This window comes from Phocoena sinus, chromosome 1, assembly GCF_008692025.1.
Source record: "Phocoena sinus isolate mPhoSin1 chromosome 1, mPhoSin1.pri, whole genome shotgun sequence".
Taxonomy (NCBI): Eukaryota; Metazoa; Chordata; class Mammalia; order Artiodactyla; family Phocoenidae; genus Phocoena; species Phocoena sinus.
Window position 1 is genome coordinate 117,140,903 of NC_045763.1, and position 18,894 is coordinate 117,159,796.

General features: G+C 50.6%; 1 protein-coding gene across 2 annotated transcripts; it reads left to right on the plus strand.

The window, feature by feature from the left end:
- The first annotated feature begins 7,507 nt into the window (after positions 1–7,507).
- SLAMF8 (SLAM family member 8) lies at positions 7,508–17,073 on the plus strand. Of its 2 annotated transcripts, XM_032640056.1 has the most exons (7): positions 7,508–7,575; positions 7,906–8,082; positions 9,011–9,273; positions 10,879–11,205; positions 14,195–14,500; positions 14,582–14,686; positions 16,429–17,073. In XM_032640056.1, exons 3-7 carry the CDS (start codon positions 9,222–9,224, stop codon positions 16,491–16,493), a joined length of 855 nt encoding a protein of 284 aa, XP_032495947.1. In that variant the 5' UTR covers positions 7,508–7,575; positions 7,906–8,082; positions 9,011–9,221; the 3' UTR covers positions 16,494–17,073. The 2 variants fall into 2 exon arrangements, with proteins under 2 accessions (XP_032495947.1, XP_032496032.1); XM_032640141.1 differs by lacking the exon at positions 9,011–9,273.
- The last annotated feature ends 1,821 nt before the right edge of the window (positions 17,074–18,894 follow it).

Below are 18,894 nucleotides of genomic sequence, written 5' to 3' on the forward strand. Positions count from 1 at the left end.
ACACAGGAAGGTGAGAAGTCCTGTCTTACACACACACACACACACACACACACATACACACACACTCTCACTCACACACCACTGGCCTGGTCTCTCAGACACTTTGCTCTCTCCTCAGACCCTTAATTTATAAAAGAATGAGCTGGGATTTTCCAAAATGAACAATTACTAAGAAAATTAAAGGAAAAGAGAATCCCCAAAAGAACATAGAGAAAACAGAGTTTTCAGAGGAAACCCACACCCTTCAGCCCAGACTCTCTCTGGTTTGCCTGATATCAGCACACCCAGCCCCAAATCCCATCTCCAGTCCTCAGAGCAGCCAGCTACTTCTGTTCCTAGAGGATGCTGTGGGCAGGAGAGGAAGGGCCACTGCCAAGGGAGGATGGGACCCTCACAGTTCTCCAGGGCCAGACCCTGCAGACACAGAAAAAGGATGCCACATTGCCCAGCCTTCCACTGTGCTGCTCCCCACAGGAATGCACACAAGCTACTTCCACACTTGATCAAGGCTCTGAGCTATGAAACCTTATTTTTCTCTCCAAGTCAGAGCTAAATGCAGACACATATCCAGCAGAGGTGAGTTGGCTGTGCCTCATCTAGAGACCTGTGCTTTGTGGGGTCATATCACTTACAGAGTAAGAAGAAAAGAAAGAACTTCTTAGCTGGGATGAGGGTGGAGAGGCAGCCTGGAGCTGCCCCCTTAAGGTAGAGAGTAAGAGGACTGCCAGCAGCCTCAAGGCTGCCCTCTGGTGGCCCTCTTGGGTAGTCAGGGATCTGAGCACCAGCCCGCACTGTGGTCTGATCCGTTCATCGGACAGCTTCTTTGTAAGATATCATTAGACACCCCATCTTTGTCTTGTATGTGGCTACACCATTTAGATACAAACAATAAAAATGGAGCATGTCAAAATGGATTAAAGACCTAAATGTAAGGCCAGAAACTATCAAACTCTTAGAGGAAAACATAGGAAGAACACTCTATGACATAAATCACAGCAAGATCCTTTCTGACCCACCTCCTAGAGTAATGGAAATAAAAACAACAATAAACAAATGGGACCTAATGAAACTTCAAAGCTTTTGCACAGCAAAGGAAACCATAATCAAGACCAAAAGACAACCCTCAGAATGGGAGAAAACGTTTGCAGATGAAGCAACTGACAAAGGATTAATCTCCAAAATTTACAAGCAGCTCATGCAGCTCAATAACAAAAAAAACAAAAAACCCAATCCAAAAATGGGCAGAAGACCTAAATAGACATTTCTCCAAAGAAGATATACAGAATGCCAACAAACACATGAAAGAATGCTCAACATCATTAATCATTAGAGAAATGCAAATCAAAACTACAATGAGATATCATCTCACACCAGTCAGAATGGACATCATCAAAAAATCTAGAAACAATAAATGCTGGAGAGGGTGTGGAGAAAAGGGGACACTCTTGCACTGCTGGTGGGAATGTGAATTGGTTCAGCCACTATGGAGAACAGTATGGAGGTTCCTTAAAAAACTACAAATAGAATTACCATATAACCCAGCAATCCCACTACTGGGCATATACCCTGAGAAAACCAAAATTCAAAAAGAGTCATGTACCAAAATGTTCATTGCAGCTCTATTTACAATAGCCTGGAGATGGAAACAACCTAAGCGCCCATCATCGGATGAATGGATAAAGAAGATGTGGCACATATACACTATGGAATATTACTCAGCCTTAAAAAGAAATGAAATTGAGCTATTTGTAACGAGACGGATAGACCTAGAGTCTGTCATACAGAGTGAAGTAAGTCAGAAAGAAAAAGACAAATACCGTATGCTAACACATATATATGGAATTTCAGGGAAAAAAATGTCATGAAGAACCTAGGGGTAAGACAGGAATAAAGACGCAGACCTACTGGAGAACGGACTTGAGGATATGGGGAGGGGGAAGGGTGAGTTTTGACAGGGCGAGAGAGAGTCATGGACATATACACACTAACAAACGTAGTAAGGTAGATAGCTAGGGGGAAGCAGCCGCAAGGCACAGGGATATTAGCTCGGTGCTTTGTGACAGCCTGGAGGGGTGGGATGGGGAGAGTGGGAGGGAGGGAGACGCAAGAGGGAAGACATATGGGAACATATGTATATGTATAGCTGATTCACTTTGTTATAAAGCAGAAACTAACACACCATTGTAAAGCAATTATACCCCAATAAAGATGTTTAAAAGAAAAAAAAAAAAAAAATGGAGCATGGCCTTTTCCTGAACCAGGCAGGTTGCACATACTGGAATTTCTTTCAGTTCCAGGTTTGTTATTTTTAATTTGGCTAGGAAATAGACCTCCTAACTTTTTATTTAAATAAGCATCCACTAAACAGCTCTGTGTCCTTCATCTTTGTATCAACTGTGATGACGGTAAGTACAGACAAGGTGCACAGCACGGGAAAGACCCAGGCTTTCCCATATCATATCTCCGTCTACACGGCCAGAAGAAGCTGCACCCAGCAGACCTGGAGCATCACTAAGGCTGCTCACTCGGCACGCACCGCTCTCTGTGAGTGAAGAGCCTATGTGGTACTCGTTTCCGGAATTCTCTCCCATGTGACGTACAGATGAATCGTGACTGTTCCTTTCATGGTCAGGAACGTGATCGCTGTCATCACCTGCATGTGTTCCTGATCTCGCAGGGCTTACACATGCTAGGTGTTCAATAAACGTTTGCTCGGTACATTCGTGTGCACAAGATGGGAATCCAACAAATGCTGGGTAAGTGAGCGAATGAAGAAATGAGTTTCCAGCCTCCAGCTCTCTACCTCAACACAACACAGTTGTGGCTTTGTTTCTTTTTTGTGCAGCCTTCCTTTGACTCTCTGGAAAGGCGTGACTTTGCCTCAAAAGCAGACCCTACCAAAGCCTCAGATGCCTCCCACCCAGTCTCCCACGAGCTATTACATAGGCTCCTTCTTTTTCCCCCCTCCTCAGTTTCCCCCCTTGCAACTGTGAGCACCATGCCCCTGGTCCATCGAAGGTTCCATTCCCTCTAACTACTCCCAGCAGGGCCAAGATGAGGGTGAGGCAAGAGAAGTGCCCAGGGCACAAATACTGAAGAGAGAGTTATCTTCGGGGCTGTGCATACATGAGAGTGTCCTCTGGGGCAGGTAAAGTACTTCCATTTCACACACGCATGCACTGCCTCAAACCCAGTCTTCATCCACACGGCAGCACCACTGCCCAAGCTGGCTGCCAAGGGAGGGGCGCACATGGGCTCCTCCGCCCAGGGCAGCCTTTGGGGCTGGCATGGTGTCGGCTAGCAGATGGTGCGGGCAGCTGGTCCACTCTATGGGAACCGTGCCGGTGAAAGTAGACACAAAGACAGGGCTCAGGTGGGGCCCTACCTGCTCCCTCAGCCCCATCCTGCACAGTTCCCTGGATGTGGCACCCAGAGGCCCACCCACCCTCCAGCAACACTCCGCCCTCTTCCCTCACCCCTGCCTTCCAAAAGCCTGCTGAAGGCCCCTCCTTCCTGCCCGGCGCTGTCCCTCTGCCTCCTTCTCTGCCAGCTCCCTTCTCTCCCCAAACATCTCACCTTTTCTTTTCCCTTCTCCACTTCCCCCCATCCCAGGAGAAGCAAGGCCCCATTCTGCCCTCAGGCCAGTCCAAGGAACAAGGACGAGTGTGAGTGGACAGGGACAGGGCATCACTTGGACCACCCTTCACACCCCATCAAATTCCACCCAGCCCTGAATCTCTGCACCACGCTGCTCTCAGGGCTAAGGGTTGAGCTCAGATGCTGGTTTGGCCACATTTTACACCTGCTCCCCACTACCCCCACTCCAGCCCACAGCGCAGGTGGGCTAATGGCAGGTGCAGGCCACTCTGCCTGGCAGATGGGGCTACTACTGCACCTGCCTGGGCTGCGGCAGAGGCTCCCGGCTTCCCAGAAAGGCCCCAGGGAGGCTGAGCTCAGCCCCGGCTGCCAGCTTCTCTCTTAATTAAAGAAGGTGGGGAGTGGCCCCTTTGAACTTACTAGCTAATTTACTCCATGCACTCCCCCTGTGGCTGGGTTATTAATGTGGTCTGAACCAGTAATTAGCACTGGAGGGGGGGGAACCTGCCACCGCAGACTTAACCCTTCCTGTGCCTCCATCAGTCCATTCTTCTCCAGCTGTCACAGGGCTGCTGGAAGTTTTTCTTTTAGGGGAGGTGGGTGGGATATTTTCAGGTCCTCACCCAACCTCCCCCTTCCCACTTTCTCAGCCTCCCTGAAATTCCCCTAAAGGAAAAGAGCTGGGGTGGTGCATAGAAGATTGCAACTCATTTGCTGCTTGGATGGACCACTGTGGACCACCCTCTCTGCTGAGAGGGAGTGTGACTGCCCACTGTCTCCTCCAAAGGAGCTCAGCATCCGTATTCCCAGTTTTCACACACCAGCCAGACTCCTGCATTCCACGGCCACCCCACACCTGGCCTTGACATTTCAGAATCATTCAGTCCACTTCAACACAGGCTTGAAGGGTACCACCTCATGGAAATCCTGTCCTTGGCAATATACAGGGTGCAGAAATGAAGGGGGTCTGATCCCCGCCCTCAGGAACTGGGAGAAGAGAGTTGAAGCAAGGCTGCTGGCACCTCCACACTCCTTTACCTGCATTTGCCCAGCTTTCCCTTCTTCCCTCTCTCTGGCCACTTAGTAACAATGGTTAATTTTTTTGAGAGCTGATTGTCAACTGAAATTAAAATGCACAACGTGAGTTTCCTTTTTATTTGGGGACTTACGGAGGACTAGAGCCCGGGAGACAGCCTCTCAGATAGCTCTGAGGAACTGCTCTGAAGAGGTAGAGGGGGAGGTCAGCATATACGTGATTTTGGAGAAAGAGCCCACATTTTGGTAGAAGGTTTACTGCTTGTCACGAGGCACAGCTATCTTAGTTAATGAGTTTAGTGCTTTTGTAAGTACGGGAAGATGCAAGAAATTGGCTTCATAAAATATCTGAGGGTCTGTTCTGCCTGTTTTCCCAGAGCACAGAATGGCTCATCTTGATTGTCACCCTGAATTCCTTTCAAGATGTATTGTAGGTCAACAACTGCAGTAGCCAGTAACTTGTAGAACTGGATGGTGGGCCACATTCTTTATTTTACCTGACTGTGCACCAGATCCTATTTTAAGTGGTTTCACCCTTACGGCACCACGAAGAGGTGGATACTGTTATTAATCCCCGTTTCGTGAATGAAGATGCCGAACACAGAGCAGCCACTTTGCTCAAGGTTTCACAGCCAAGACCTGAACCCAAGAAGCTTGACCCCAGAGCTTGAGTTCTTAAGTCCTACCCTCACCCTCATCTGTTTATATCCTAAGGCTCACCTCAAACACTACCCACTCCATGAGGCCCACCTGGCCTCCTAGCCCCCCAGCTGGCTCCCACCCATCCACCCTCGGGCTCCCATAGCATCCCATGCACGCAGCTGGCATTGCTCTGACCACACTGATTGTAATTACTGGGTTACACGTCTGTCTTCTCATCTAAACTGCAGACTCCTTGAGGGCAGAGGCTGTGCCTTTCATCCTTGTGTCCCCAGCACCTGACATGTAAGTAGATGCTCAATAAATAGCTGACACATGGATGATGGAATTGACAGTGGAGTCATAGATCAGTCCTCTCCCTTGGCCTCTGTGTCCCATAGGCGGGTGGTGTCAGAGTTCTGTCACAACTCCAGCTCTGCCCCTTTCTCTCTAGAGAGTTCCTTTCTACTCCAGTCAGGACAATCACAATAGTTGCTACCCAGACCTCCCTGCCTCTTTTTTCTCCCCCAATCAGCCCTGCACGCTGTCCTCCCACTAGCAAGTTAGCCCCAAATGGACAGCAGCCCCCTCCCTCCAAGCAGTGCTTCTCAGAGCCCTCCCTCCATTCACTAGCTCAGAATCACCTGGAGTGCAGTGTTTGTTAAAACTACAGGTTCCTGAGCCCCAGCCCAGCCCTACTGAACCAGAATCCCTGAGAATCCAAGTTTTCAGCATGGGTGAGAGTTGCTGGCCTCCAGAGTAAAAGCCTAAACTTAACCCAGTACTCAAGGACCCCATAATGTGACCCCCAGCCTCCCTTTCCATTTTACCCAAGACAGCCCTAAAGGATCCCTCCCTCTGCTCCTTCACTGTCTCTGGAGCCCACACGAGACCTCCCCACTGCCAAGCTTTCCCCTCATGCTCAGAGCCCACCCCCAACCTCTGGCCCTCCCTGTTTTCTAAGCCTATCCAAATCACGTCTATCTTCAAGATGCAGCTCAAATTCCACCTTTTAAGGAAGTGTCCCCTGCCCACATCCACAGAGACCTCTTCCCATGCCCTCTTGCAGCGTGGACTGTCTGTGCTGCTTTTTTTTTTTTTTTAATAAATTTATTTATTTATTTTTGGCTGTGTTGGGTCTTTGTTTCCATGCGAGGGCTTTCTCTAGTTGTGGCAAGTGGGGGCCACTCTTCATCACGGTGTGCAGGCCTCTCACTGTCACGGCCCCTCTTGCTGCGGAGCACAGGCTCTGGACGCGCAGGCTCAGTAGTTGTGGCTCACGGGCCCAGCCGCTCCACAGCATGGGGGATCTTCCCAGACCGGGGCACGAACCCGTGTCCCCTGCATCGGCAGGCGGACTCTCAACCACTGCGCCACCAGGGAAGCCCTGTGCTGCTCTTTAGCACAGAGCCGTTCTGTCTGTTGTGGGCCTTCCCTTCCCAGGCATATCTTGTTCCTACAATTTGGTGGTGAGTAACTGGAGGGCAGGAACCCTGTTCTGGAATCCTCCTGCCCACCTGCCACCACATCTGCCTCGTGCCCAGCTGGGTCCAGAGCAGAGCGTTCAGTTTGACTGACAGGTCAGAAGCTCTGACAGGACTAGATACCACAAGCCACACTCAGGAAGCTCGGAGGTTTTCCTTATCTTCTCGCAAAGCCTTCCCTGACTAAAGAAACCAAGTTACCGCCACAAGTGAGAAGAGAAACGGAGTTAAGATGGAGCGACGGGCAAAAGGGACCACACTCGGAAGGCTGAAGCTCAGCTCACAGCTCTGCTTCTCTGTGACCTCCGAAAGGTGCTAACCTCACTCTGGTTTTCAACCTCCCCCATCTCTAACAGGGTGATAATCAGATCCTCTCAGAGGAGAGTTGTAGGGCCTCCAGGAAGCAGCAATCTAGAATTCACACCCCGGTTTAACAAATGTCCATTAAGCATCCATGACACGCCCAGCACCGAGGGGCACACAGAAATGAATATGAGACCTTGGCAACAAACAGTCTGTGGAGATGAGAAAACTGTTGCGAAACAGCGTGCTAAGAGTTATGACAGGAACGGGCAGGCCCTGGGCACCCAGAAAGGAAGTTTCCTCATGTTGCCTGTGGTCAGGAAGCCTGGAACGGGAGTCCAGCCAGCTGCATAGCCATGCCACATCCAGAAGGATGAATGGAACAAGTACAAGGAACGGAAGTGTGGAATTGGCAATTCTAAGAAGGGGCAGTCCGGGCTTGGCCTGGCTGGAGAGCGGAATGGACGTAGGACGGCAGGCTGGAGAAGCAGGCTGGAATTGGACTTAGGAGAACCTTGTACGCTAAGCCAAGAGTTTAGTCTTTATCCTGAGGGCAGTGGGAGGCTGCGGAAGAATTTTAAGCAGAGAGGTGATGATGGGAATCGCAGTTAAGAGGGTTCTCTGTGGTGACAACAGGAAAGGCAGGGGGCAGCCGGGCAGAGCGGGATGTGGGGATGCCTGACAGAAGTCAGCGAGGAGGATGTGGGCTTGTGCAGGGGGGACTTGCCGTCTGCATTGGCCAACCATAGGCATTTGAAAGAGGCTGACTTACAAGAATCAGCTCCTGAAAGAACCCAGCTGGACCCGAGGCCAACTTCCACTTTCCTCTGGATATTTTCACTTTCAGGACGTCCTGTTCTGAGTCAACATTCCTCCTTCTAACCATGGGACTTTCCAGAAGGACCACAGCTCCTTCCATGCATCCACTTGACCTGGGATGTTCTGGATTTGGCTGTCGAGCGACTTTGCCTGCCTTTCCGGAGTATGGTCGTGTGGTCCCTGTGGAGTCTGCTTCTCTGGGAAGGTAAGTGGAGCGGGCGGGTGGCCTGGCCTCAGAGAGCTGAAGTCCCTTCCCCAGACATCCTGGCAGGATCCTCTCCCCAACCCGAGTGAGAACCCAGGAGCTGTGGAGGGGTAGGGAAGACTGAAGCAAGTTCTTGGGCAACCTTAAACGCTAGGCAGAGGCAAAGAGATACAGGATCCTGGATAGAAGGATGGCAGCACATGTCCCTGAGACACAAGCTGTTTTGTGGCCCAGGGAGGTTAAAACTGAGGCTGGTGGTACCATTGTTGGGTTTTTTTTTTGTTGTTGTTGTTTTTGTTTTTGAGGTATGCGGGCCTCTCACTGTTGTGGCCTCTCCCATTGTGGAGCACAGGCTCCGGAACCGCAGGCTCAGCGGCCATGGCCCACGGGCCCAGCCGCTCCGCGGCATGTGGGATCCTCCCGGACCGGGGCATGAACCCGCGCCCCCTGCACTGGCAGGCAGACTCCCAACCACTGCGCCACCAGGGAAGCCCCCCATTGGTTTTGAAAGAGATGGTCGTGAGAATGTGAGGGTCTGGCAGTGTTAACACATGCAAATTCTAAATGTGGTCTGGGGAGAGCAGGGGAGGGCAGGCCTCTTACAATCTGAGGATGTCTTTCCAACAGCCTGTGGGAGAGCTGAGACTCCTCCCTGCAGGTCTGTGGAAGTGGACATTCAGGAGGGATGAGAGACAAAAGCAAGTTAATATATTGCCTGTGGACTTGGGGTGGTCGATAGCGGTGTGATGTCAGAAGAGACAAATCAGGTCTCTTCAACACTGGGCGACACCACCCCCCCATCCTGTCCAATGCCTGACTTCCCTCCCTTGGTTAACAAGTGGTCAGTATGACAAGGGCCAGCGCTGCTAGGCCAGAGGATGGGAGCCATGGGGTGTGGCAAGTACTCAGACACTGTTGTTTGTGTCAGAAGCTCACAGGGACTTCAAGATGATTTTGTCTGATGTCCCCACCTGAGTTCCTGGCTCCAAAAGTCTGCAGATTTCAACATTTCTAAACATGTGAAGGAAATCCTGCCAAAAAGAGGGAATCTGTTTGGTTCACAAATCTTTCAAACCCGTGGACATGGGAAGAAAAAAGAATTTTTCTGAGTGGTAAAAGAGATGAGTACCACAGGTTGAATGCACCCCCCTGCTTTACGAATGGGACAACGGAAGCCTTTAGAGGGAAGAGGTATGCTGAAAATTGCACAGCTTGTTAACGGCAGAGCCAGGGCAGGATAGAGCAGGAGTCTTGATTGACATCCAGTGCTATGCTCTCTTTATGGGACGTCTCCACTGTGCCTTAACCCTGAAGCCATCCCCAGTTAGGACTGAGATGACTGGGGCTGGCAGGGCAGTGAGACGGACGGGAGACTGGAGTTACCAGCGTCTGGCTGAGTGATCATCCAGAACACGGCTCCCTAACTAAACTCCCAGCACTTGGGTGCGTTCTCCATCTGCTTTTATTCTGCTCTGAACCCTCGCGCCCACCACCGCGCTGGATACGAGGGAAGTCCTCAGCCAATTTCGTCATGCATTCAGTATATCTTCCGAGCTTCTCCTACATCCCACTCCTAAACTGTGTTGGGCACAGGAAGTACAAACATGAGAAGAGGAACTCACAGTCTCATGGGACTCATAAACAAGTGGTCACAATAGAGGGATAGGAGCATTTGTAGTGGTGATCCCAGCCCGCTGTGGGAACACAGAGTTTGTAACCTGCAGTGACAGATGGCAGAGGCCAGGGGAGGCAGTGATGCTTCAAGGAGGAGCAGAAATTAGTCAGCAGAGGAGTCAGAGGGGCACTTCAAGCAGAAGTGTCACCCACACGAGTCACACTGAATATGTTCCCAGCAAAACAGCCTCTTGACATCTCACCCCCATTCTGTTTCTCCTCCTGTTCTGGATCAGAGAGAATGGCATCCAGTGGGTCCCAAGGACCTGGGAGCCATCCTTGACTCCTGACTCCCTCACTCCCCAGATCTAATCTGTTACCAGACCCCACTGACTACACACAGTAATCTCTCCATTCCTCCCACTTCTGCCTGTCTCAGCTGCTCACTTCCTCAGTACAAGTTTCCATTGTACTTCCAGTACAAGTACAACCCCACTCTCCTTGGGATTAATAGACTCAGCCTCAGTCTTGCCCCACCTCCCGTGCAGCCTGCACACCTCTGCTGGAGTTGTCTTTCTAACCATGGATCTAATCACGTCACTCTCTTACTTAAAGACTATCCAAGGCCCCCCATCGCTCTAAGGATAAAGGCCAAACTCCAAAGTTGCTTTTCGGGCCCTGCAGGATCTGGCTCCCACAGACTCTGCAGTGCTATTTCTTACTCCCTCTGCAGACAACTACTTTCAGTTCCCCACGGTGCACCGGGCTCTCTCACCGTCCGGGCCTTTGTGTGTGCTGCCCACTTCGTCTCTAACACTTCCCCATCCCCACTCCAGGCCGCCCTCTGCTTGACCTGGCTGATTCCCATTCCTCTTTCCGGTCTCAGCTTAACCTTTTCTTCTCTGAGTCCCTCAAGGCCTGACAAGGTCACCCTATCAGCCTACCTGTGTTCTCCCGGGGCACCCATTTTTGCCACCATGGCAAATGGCTGTCTTAAGAGTCTGAGCTCCATGAGCACAGGGACTGGATTCCCTCCCTCACTGTTTTATTCCCAGTCCCTGGCGCAGTGCGCTCTCAGTTTGGGTGGAGGGAGTGTGGAGAGAAGGGCCTTCTCTCAGCTGCATGCAGGAGAGAGATGAGGACGTTTGGGGCAGGCAGAGTGATGGGGTTCTGTCCTTTCAGCACTACTTCCCTTCATTGTCACCGGAGCCCAAGTTCAGGGCCAGGTGGGGGGCTCGGTGCTGCTGGTGGCAGAGCGCCCTCCCGGCTTCCAAATCCGAGAGGCCATCTGGAGATCCCTCTGGCCTTCAGAGGAGCTCCTGGCCACGTTCTTCCGGGGGTCTCTGGAGACGCTGTACCACTCCCGCTTCCTGGGCCGAGCCCAGCTGCACAGCAACCTCAGCTTGGAGCTGCGGCCACTGGAGTCTGGAGACAGCGGTAACTTCTCCGTGCTGCTGGTGGACAAGGAAGGTCGAGCCTGGACCCAGACCCTACAGCTCAAGGTGTATGGTGAGTGCGCCTGACTCAGGCCCTCTGACCCACCTCCTCCCACAAAGCTCCGGAAAGGCATCCTGGGTCCTGGAAACTGGGGAGAACTGGGGTCTAGAAACCTCTGGCCTCTGACCTCATGGCTGATTCAGGGAACAGCTGCTTCCCCACAGGCACAGGTAAGAAAACTCCTCGGGTTCTCGCAGGTGAGCTTCTGGCTGGGGCAGCCAGGCTCTTCCGCCCTACTGTCCTGGTCTGAACTCTAGCTTGGTCTTTTCTTATCTCAGTGGCCTTGGAGACAATACTTACTCCCTGACATTGACCTTTCTCACTTGTAAAACCAGTATAGTAATATTACCATGAAAATCCCAATAAAGGTAAAATCAGTGGCATTTGCGAAAGCATCTGGGATAGAGGCTGGCCTAGGCATCATCAATTCTAAGATAACAGGTTATAAGACGTGCCATTATTTTATGCACCACCAAAAAGAAATATAAGTATTGCAATTAAACTATGACACAATGTTTTTAATTTAAAAATTCATTTTAACTAAAGTATAGATTTTTTTACTTATTTATTTATTATTTTTTTTGCGGTACGCGGGCCTCTCACTGTTGTGGCCTCCCCCGTTGCGGAGCACAGGCTCCGGACGCGCAGGCTCAGCGGCCATGGCCCACGGGCCCAGCCGCTCCGCGGCACGTGGGATCCTCCCGGACCGGGGCAAGAACCTGCATCTCCCGCATCAGCAGGCGGACTCCCAACCACTGCACCACCAGGGAAGCCCCCTAAAGTATAGAATTTTTATGTCATATTTCTTAAAAGAGCTCTTTTAGATGTATTGAGAGATTTTAAATTTACATCATCCGTGGGTATTCTCTGTTATTTGTTATTGCAAAATAAACCATCCCCAAACTTACTGGTTAAAAACAACAAATATTTTTGTTTCTCACAAGTCTGACTTGGCAGGGCTCAGCTGAGGTGATCCTCTGTTCTGCGTAGGTTTGTTAGGGTCATTCATAAAGCTGCTCTCAGCACCTCAGCTGCGGTGGCTGAATCCACTGGAGGCTGGATGGGTCTTTCTTTCCAGCAACTTCACCTCCACCTCTGTCACAACCAGCACCTCCACAACCACCGCCACCATGCCCTCCATCACCTGCACCACCATCACCACCTCCACCTCCACCACCTCCACCATCACCTGCACCACCATCACCACCTACACTTCTACCACTGCCACCGTATTTCTGCTGGTAAAGATAAAATGGCCTTTGAGCTCCTATTCATGTATCTAGTGGCTTGGAAAAGATATGTCAGTGACCTCTATTTCAGTAAAACCTCAGAAATCGAGATAGAATAAGGGGAGGAAAAGGTCCAAATTTAAGAATGGAGAGTAGGGGTGATAGCTGGGCAGAGCGAAACACTGAGGGAGAGAAAGGCAGTAGCAAACTGGAAAGAGAGAGACCCTCCCACACCTAGAGGAAGATAACTGGCTCATCACTTAGGTGAGCCACACGGGCTGCCAGTGTACAGTTAAATGTGTGTCCTTTTCGATGCACACGACCCGGATCCATGTTGCACCATGTTGGCAAGCAGAGTGCTGGCTGGAATTCAGCACCCCGCTCTCACCTGTTACCCCCTGAGCCCAGCGCCCTTGCACAGTGAACAGCCTTCACAGCCATCCAGGCAGCTAGGGAGGCTCTCCCCCGTTCTGAGTCTCAGCTGCCACATATGTGAAATGAGGACGTTGAATGTGATAATACATGCAGCACCCACACCACTAAGCTCTAAAATGCCTTGTTCTCAGCATCTGAATTACAGATTTGAAGGAAATTGCTGTTTTATTGCTTCCAAATACGTAGCGTGATTAGAACTAATTGCGCAAAGCTGCCAAGCAGCCGTCCTTAGGAGCTCTGCTTTGACAATAGATAAGGATGATTTGAATTAGCAGATCAGTTACTAGAAATGTCAATGGGTGTTTCTGCTGTGACTGATTGTGTTTGGAAGCAGCTTGTCCTCTGAAGTAGTGTAAATATCTCCCTCCCCTGTAGTCTTTGTTTATACTATTAGGGCACCCAGCAAATCTTTTCTTTTTTCATATCACAAATCCCACCAGACTGAGCTGGCATTAATGAGGTTTTACTCAGCTTAACTTTGGAATGCTCTCAGAGACTGAGCCCTCCCACTGTTGCCAGAATGCTCTCCCGCTGGCCCCCTTTGCCATGAGACTCATGATCTACTTATCAACCAATGCAGGAAAGGGCAGCCATGGCCTGGGATGCCAGGACACCGATTTGTCCAATGGCCCAGGTAGCTGAGCACCTTGAGAGCAAGGGTTATGGAGATAACAAGGTAGAGCCCCTACCCCCTGGCCTGCTCCTTCACAGAATTTTGCATCCTTGTGATAATTTTCTTAGTTATTCATAATCACTTGTTAGTATGTCTTCTTCACCAAACTCCAAAATCTCCAAAAGTCCAGGAATGTGTTTGTTGTTTTTGTGCCTACCTTAACAGACGTTTATTGTCTCTCTGACTGATGTATCACGTATCAGGGAAATTTGATGACAAGGGATACAGAGAGTTCTCAGAGGGCTCAGAGCCATACCTGGAATATCAATCAGAGCAGTAAGGAGTGTGTCCAAGCTGGGCCTTGGAGGATGAGTAGGAGTTTTCTAGGAGGGTGAGACGAGAAAAGCATATGTGTACAGCTGAGCCATATGAAAGATATGAAGCATGACACTTTTGGGAGAACAGGAAATTAATTAAGATGGGTGGGGAGGGTGAGCAGGAGGTACAGCTGGAGAGGTTGACATCAACCATTTAATGAAGGATTTTGAATACCAGACTTAGAAATTCAGCTTCTGTCCTGTGGGCAATGGGAGACTGATGTGGCTTTAGAGCCAGAGTGGCCTAGTCAGAGGTGTCACCTAGCCCTGCATGGATCCCAGAGCTGGAGCTATGGGCCCCGCTCAGCATCCCTATAACCCACACTGGCTCTGCTGTCCTTGCTCAGGTGCAGTGCCCAGGCCCGTGGTGCAAGTGTTCATTGCTGTATCAGGGGATGCTCAGCCTCCCAAGACCTGCCAAGTGTTCCTGTCCTGTTGGGCTCCCAACATCAGCGACATAACCTATAGCTGGCGACGGGAGGGAACCATTGACCTTGATATCAAGCCAGGTGGCCTCTTCATGGACGGACAGGTGCTGAGTGTGTCACTGGGACCAGGTGACAAAGGTGTGGCCTATTCCTGCATTGTCTCAAACCCTGTCAGCTGGGACTTGGCCACAGTCACCCCCTGGGAGAGCTGCCATCACCAGGCAGGTATGCCAAGGGCTAGGGATCAGTGGTTGAGGGACTGTGAAGCATCCAGTCCACCTGTGACCCTGCCCCCTCCATGTCCAGCTCCAGGGATGGCCTCCTACAAAGATGTGCTACTGGTGGTGGTGCCTGTCTTGCTGCTTGTGATCCTGGCTGGTCTCTCTGCCTGGCACTGGGGCCCCTGCTCAGGTAGGAGTCCTGCAAGGGCTAGGGGTGGCTGGAGGAGGTAGGTCTTCTGGGAAGGAGGGCCAGGTTTGGACCTCCTCCTATTTAGGCTTACCTCTCCCATGTCATCTCTTGGCCCTCTCCATCTAACATTCTGGTCTCCAGTCAGACTGAACTACCTGAAGTTCCTTTAGCAGTTTTCAAATGAGCTACTCTCTTGCGTGCCTCTGTAGGCATTTGCACATCCTACTCTTTCTGTCTGGAACACGCTTTCCGTAACTTCCCACCCAACTCGCCTTCTTCATTCGGCTGTCACCTCCACTGTCTTCAAGGTGTGCCCCCTGCAGGAAGCCTTCCCGACCTTCTCTCCCACACCCAGGCTGGGTTTGTGTCCTGCCTTGACTCTCCAGTGCTCATCTCAGTCACAGCACTTACTGCCCTCACTCTCCCACGGAGTTCTCAGGTCTTGAAAGATAAAGGCTGAGTGTCCACCCCCTGACACCTAGCAAGGGTTCCTGGAACATAGCTGGTATCAATAAAGGTGTGTTGAGTGAAAATCTAGATGAATCCCAACTCCCTCTTGCCAATCATCCTAGGAGAGGCTTCCTGAGAGAAGCACCTCTCTGGCCAGGGACTGATAGGGCCTCCTTCCCCCAGGAGAAGAGGGAAGGGGACACTCAGAGGTTAAGCTGGGTTCTGTGCTCTCCATCCAGCTCCTGAAAGAACTACCCCAGCTGACCTGGGCTTTGTGGACATGTCCATCCTAGGCTGTCTGGCTGGTCCCAGGATGGAGAGAGTGGGTCAGCAAGGAGAAGGAGGCATAAGACTTCAGTGGATGTGTCCTAAAAGGCAAGAGTCTTGGCCCAGCCACTGAGCATGCAGCTGGGCTGGCTGGCTGGCTCCTGTATGTTCTTTCCACAGACAAGGGAGGGAAGAGGGAGCAGCAGGGGTCACACTCCACCTAGGGCCCTGTCTGCTCCTGAGAGGGTCTGACCTGGCCCTTTGCCTCAGACAGCCCCCAGGATTTGTGGTAAGAAGGTGGAAGCCAGGAAGCAAGCAGCTTTTTGTTTTAATGGCTTTATTGGATTATACTTCACATACCATGTAATTCACGCATTTCAAGTGTAAAACTCAAGGGCTTTTATTACAGCCACAGAGTTGTTCATCCATCACCACGCTCAATCTGAGAACATTCTCATTACCCCAAAAGGAAATTCCCAAGCCCCTTAGCCATCACTCCCTAGTCCCCCTTTCCCTTCCAGCCCCAGGCAACCACTAATCTCCTTTCTGTCTCTAGACTGTCTCTTCTGGACAGTCTATCCTGTAAATGGAGTCACGCACTGTGTGATTCTTCATGACTGACTTCTTTCACTTCGCCTAATGTTTTCAAGGCTCAGAAAAGAGCAGCTTTGGACACTGAGAAGGGCAGAGAGAATCCAACGACCGGGGATAGTGGGAAGGCTCTACCCAGGGCATCTGGAGGCTGACCCTTGGCTCTGACACGTGGCTTCTGCCTAGTCATTTAACTGGGTCCATCCCAGCTCTAAGTTTCTATACCTTCTACAGCTAAATGCGTGCTATAATTGCAGAGAAAGTCTAGACATTAGGAAGAACTTCCTGTCCTTGAAGCAGCTCCTTTTCCAGGGTCTTAGAAAACCAGGAGAGCTATTCCTTGCCTGAGGTGATCTTGAACTAGGACCATCAGGATTCAGAGGCCTTAGGTACAAACTTTGGAGGGGTAACCTTCGTTCTGATCTCCTTGCCAGGGAAAAAGAAGAAGGATGTCGGTGCTGGTGAAGTGGCTCCAGAGACAGAGAACCCCCTTGTTTAGGGTCTACCATGAGCAATGCCTAGATCACGAGGAACCCCACTGCCTAGTGACATGATGCTCTGGGATGTAGCTGGTACCTGGAAACCACCACGGACCTCGTACCTCCTGTAAGACTCCTGTACCACCGCTCAGGAGCAGCCTGGGCAGCTGTCACACTGGGAGGACAGGAAACACTGGCACAACCTTCCACACCTTCCCCCTTCCCTCTCCCCTGGTTGCATGTCCTGGATCTGCTCTGGGAAACGTGGGCCCAGCAGGACATCCCCTCAAGGACACTGGAAGTTCTCCAGGATCCACAGATTGGTTGTCCAGGGCACTCACGCCTCCACCATTGTCCATGAAGTATTGTTATGGATTGAATTTGTCCCCTTTAAATTCACATGTTGAAATCCTAACCCCCAATATCTCAGGATATGACTGTGTTTGGAGATAGGGTCTTTAAAGAGATATTTAAGGTTAAATGAGGTCATTGAGATGGCCCTAATCCGATATGACTGGTGCCCTTATAAGAAGAGGGAGAGACACCAGGAATGCACACACAGAGAGAAAAAGCCATGGAAGGACACAGAGAGAAGGAAGCCCTCTGCAAGCCAAGGAGAGAGGCCTTGGGAGAAACCAAACCTGTTAACATCTTGGTCTTGGACTTCCAGTCTCCAAGACTGAGAAAATAAATTTCTGTCGTTTAAGCCACCCATTCTGTGGTATCTTGTTATGGCAGCCCTAGCAGACTAACACAGCTATTAATCAACCAGCATCAAAGGATTACTTCCAGCCTGGGTCCTGGCCTCTGAAAGACGTTAGACAATCACCCACTTTCAGTCCTAAACCCAGCCCCTGTCATTTGAGACCCTGATGTTTCCCACAACCAAGGAATTATAAGAAAAGGTCTAGAACCTGATGAAGAAGAGACATGGGGGTCAAGGGTTTCTCTTTCCTGCTTGAAGGACTTGCAAGTTCATGGTCCTCAAAGGTAATTTACAGTTCTAGACAATCAAGGGATGGTTGACATCTCATGGTTGGGATGGGTGCCGTTTTGCTGGTAACATCTTTTTAATTGACATCTTCACCCTCAGCACTGACCATCATGCCTCCCACAGGAGCTGGAGTTGGGTGTGAGATTCTCTCCTCACTGTCTAGCACAGTGACCAGAAAAAGAGAGATTAAATTCCTCAGGCAACAGGAAGCTCTTGCACAACTTCAAGAAAATCAGCTCAGCTCAGGATGAGAGTTTCTGCCTAAGACTGAGAGAGGGAGGAGCCAGGAAAAGCTAAACAGAAGGGAAATTATGGAGGGAAAGGAGCTGAGGCATCCTAATATCTGCCACACTCATTTTCAGATGCAAGTGTAGAAGATCCACCCAAGTTCAAGGGACCCACCACTCAATGGGAAGATGTTCAAGGTCACTTTGAAAGGAGTGCATGTGGGATGGAAGGTATTATTATTGTGGCCATCTCTGCAAAACACAATCTGTCACTGAGCGATTTTGTCTTAAAAAGCTCTGGAGTATTGCCACTGGAAAAAATAATTGATGAGCTAAACTTACACTTAAGAATTAGTAGATGAAAAAAAAAAAAAAGAATTAGTAGATGATATGGTCCAGCATTACTCCCTCCCAAGTGTAACTGGATTTTTTTCTGGGACCTCACTCAAGTCTCGATGATAGAGGAAGGAGGCATTGAAGAAACAGGGGTAGGTTTTGAAGTATTTTCCTAGGGCAGCTTCAATCCCTCCACCCAGGATGTCAGCCCTGTGCAAGGGGCTTCCCTCTTCTCCCCAGTTCCTGGGCAGCCACTTCACATTGGACAAATGGTCAGCTCAGCTGGCCTCCAGATTCATATGGCCACTCCTGCACACGACTAGTCCCGGAATTTCCCTGCCTGCTGGCTCTGCTCAGAGGTCCCCTGCTGGCTACCTGACTTCACCTAGTCCTTATGCCTCCCCTGCATCCACTTCTCTCCCATCACCTTCTTCCAAGTCCACCTGACCAGTGCACATGGCCACAGTAGCTAATGCTGCCGCCACCTGTCATCAGAGGCATTCCCCAGGCCTGGTCAATGAACCAGGCAAAACTGGCCTTAGTCTTTAAAACTGATGTGAAAGAGAAAGCCCAGGGTCTAGCAAATGAGCCATGGTGGTTGAATGAGGGAAACACACACACACACACACACACACCACTCCCCTTCTCGCTTCCCTTCATCTCCAGGGCCCCGCCTCAGATCAGAGCAGTTCTGGATGGGATGGGACCCACAGTTCTCCTTCACGCGGTAACCCTTGGTGACGTCATGTAGACGGTGGGTTTCTTGTGCCAGGGCCTTTTGAACACATTCACGCTGCTCAAATCAATGGAGGTTCCCATCCCCGATGACTCATTTGTCCACTAGTGGAATAATTAACCCACCAC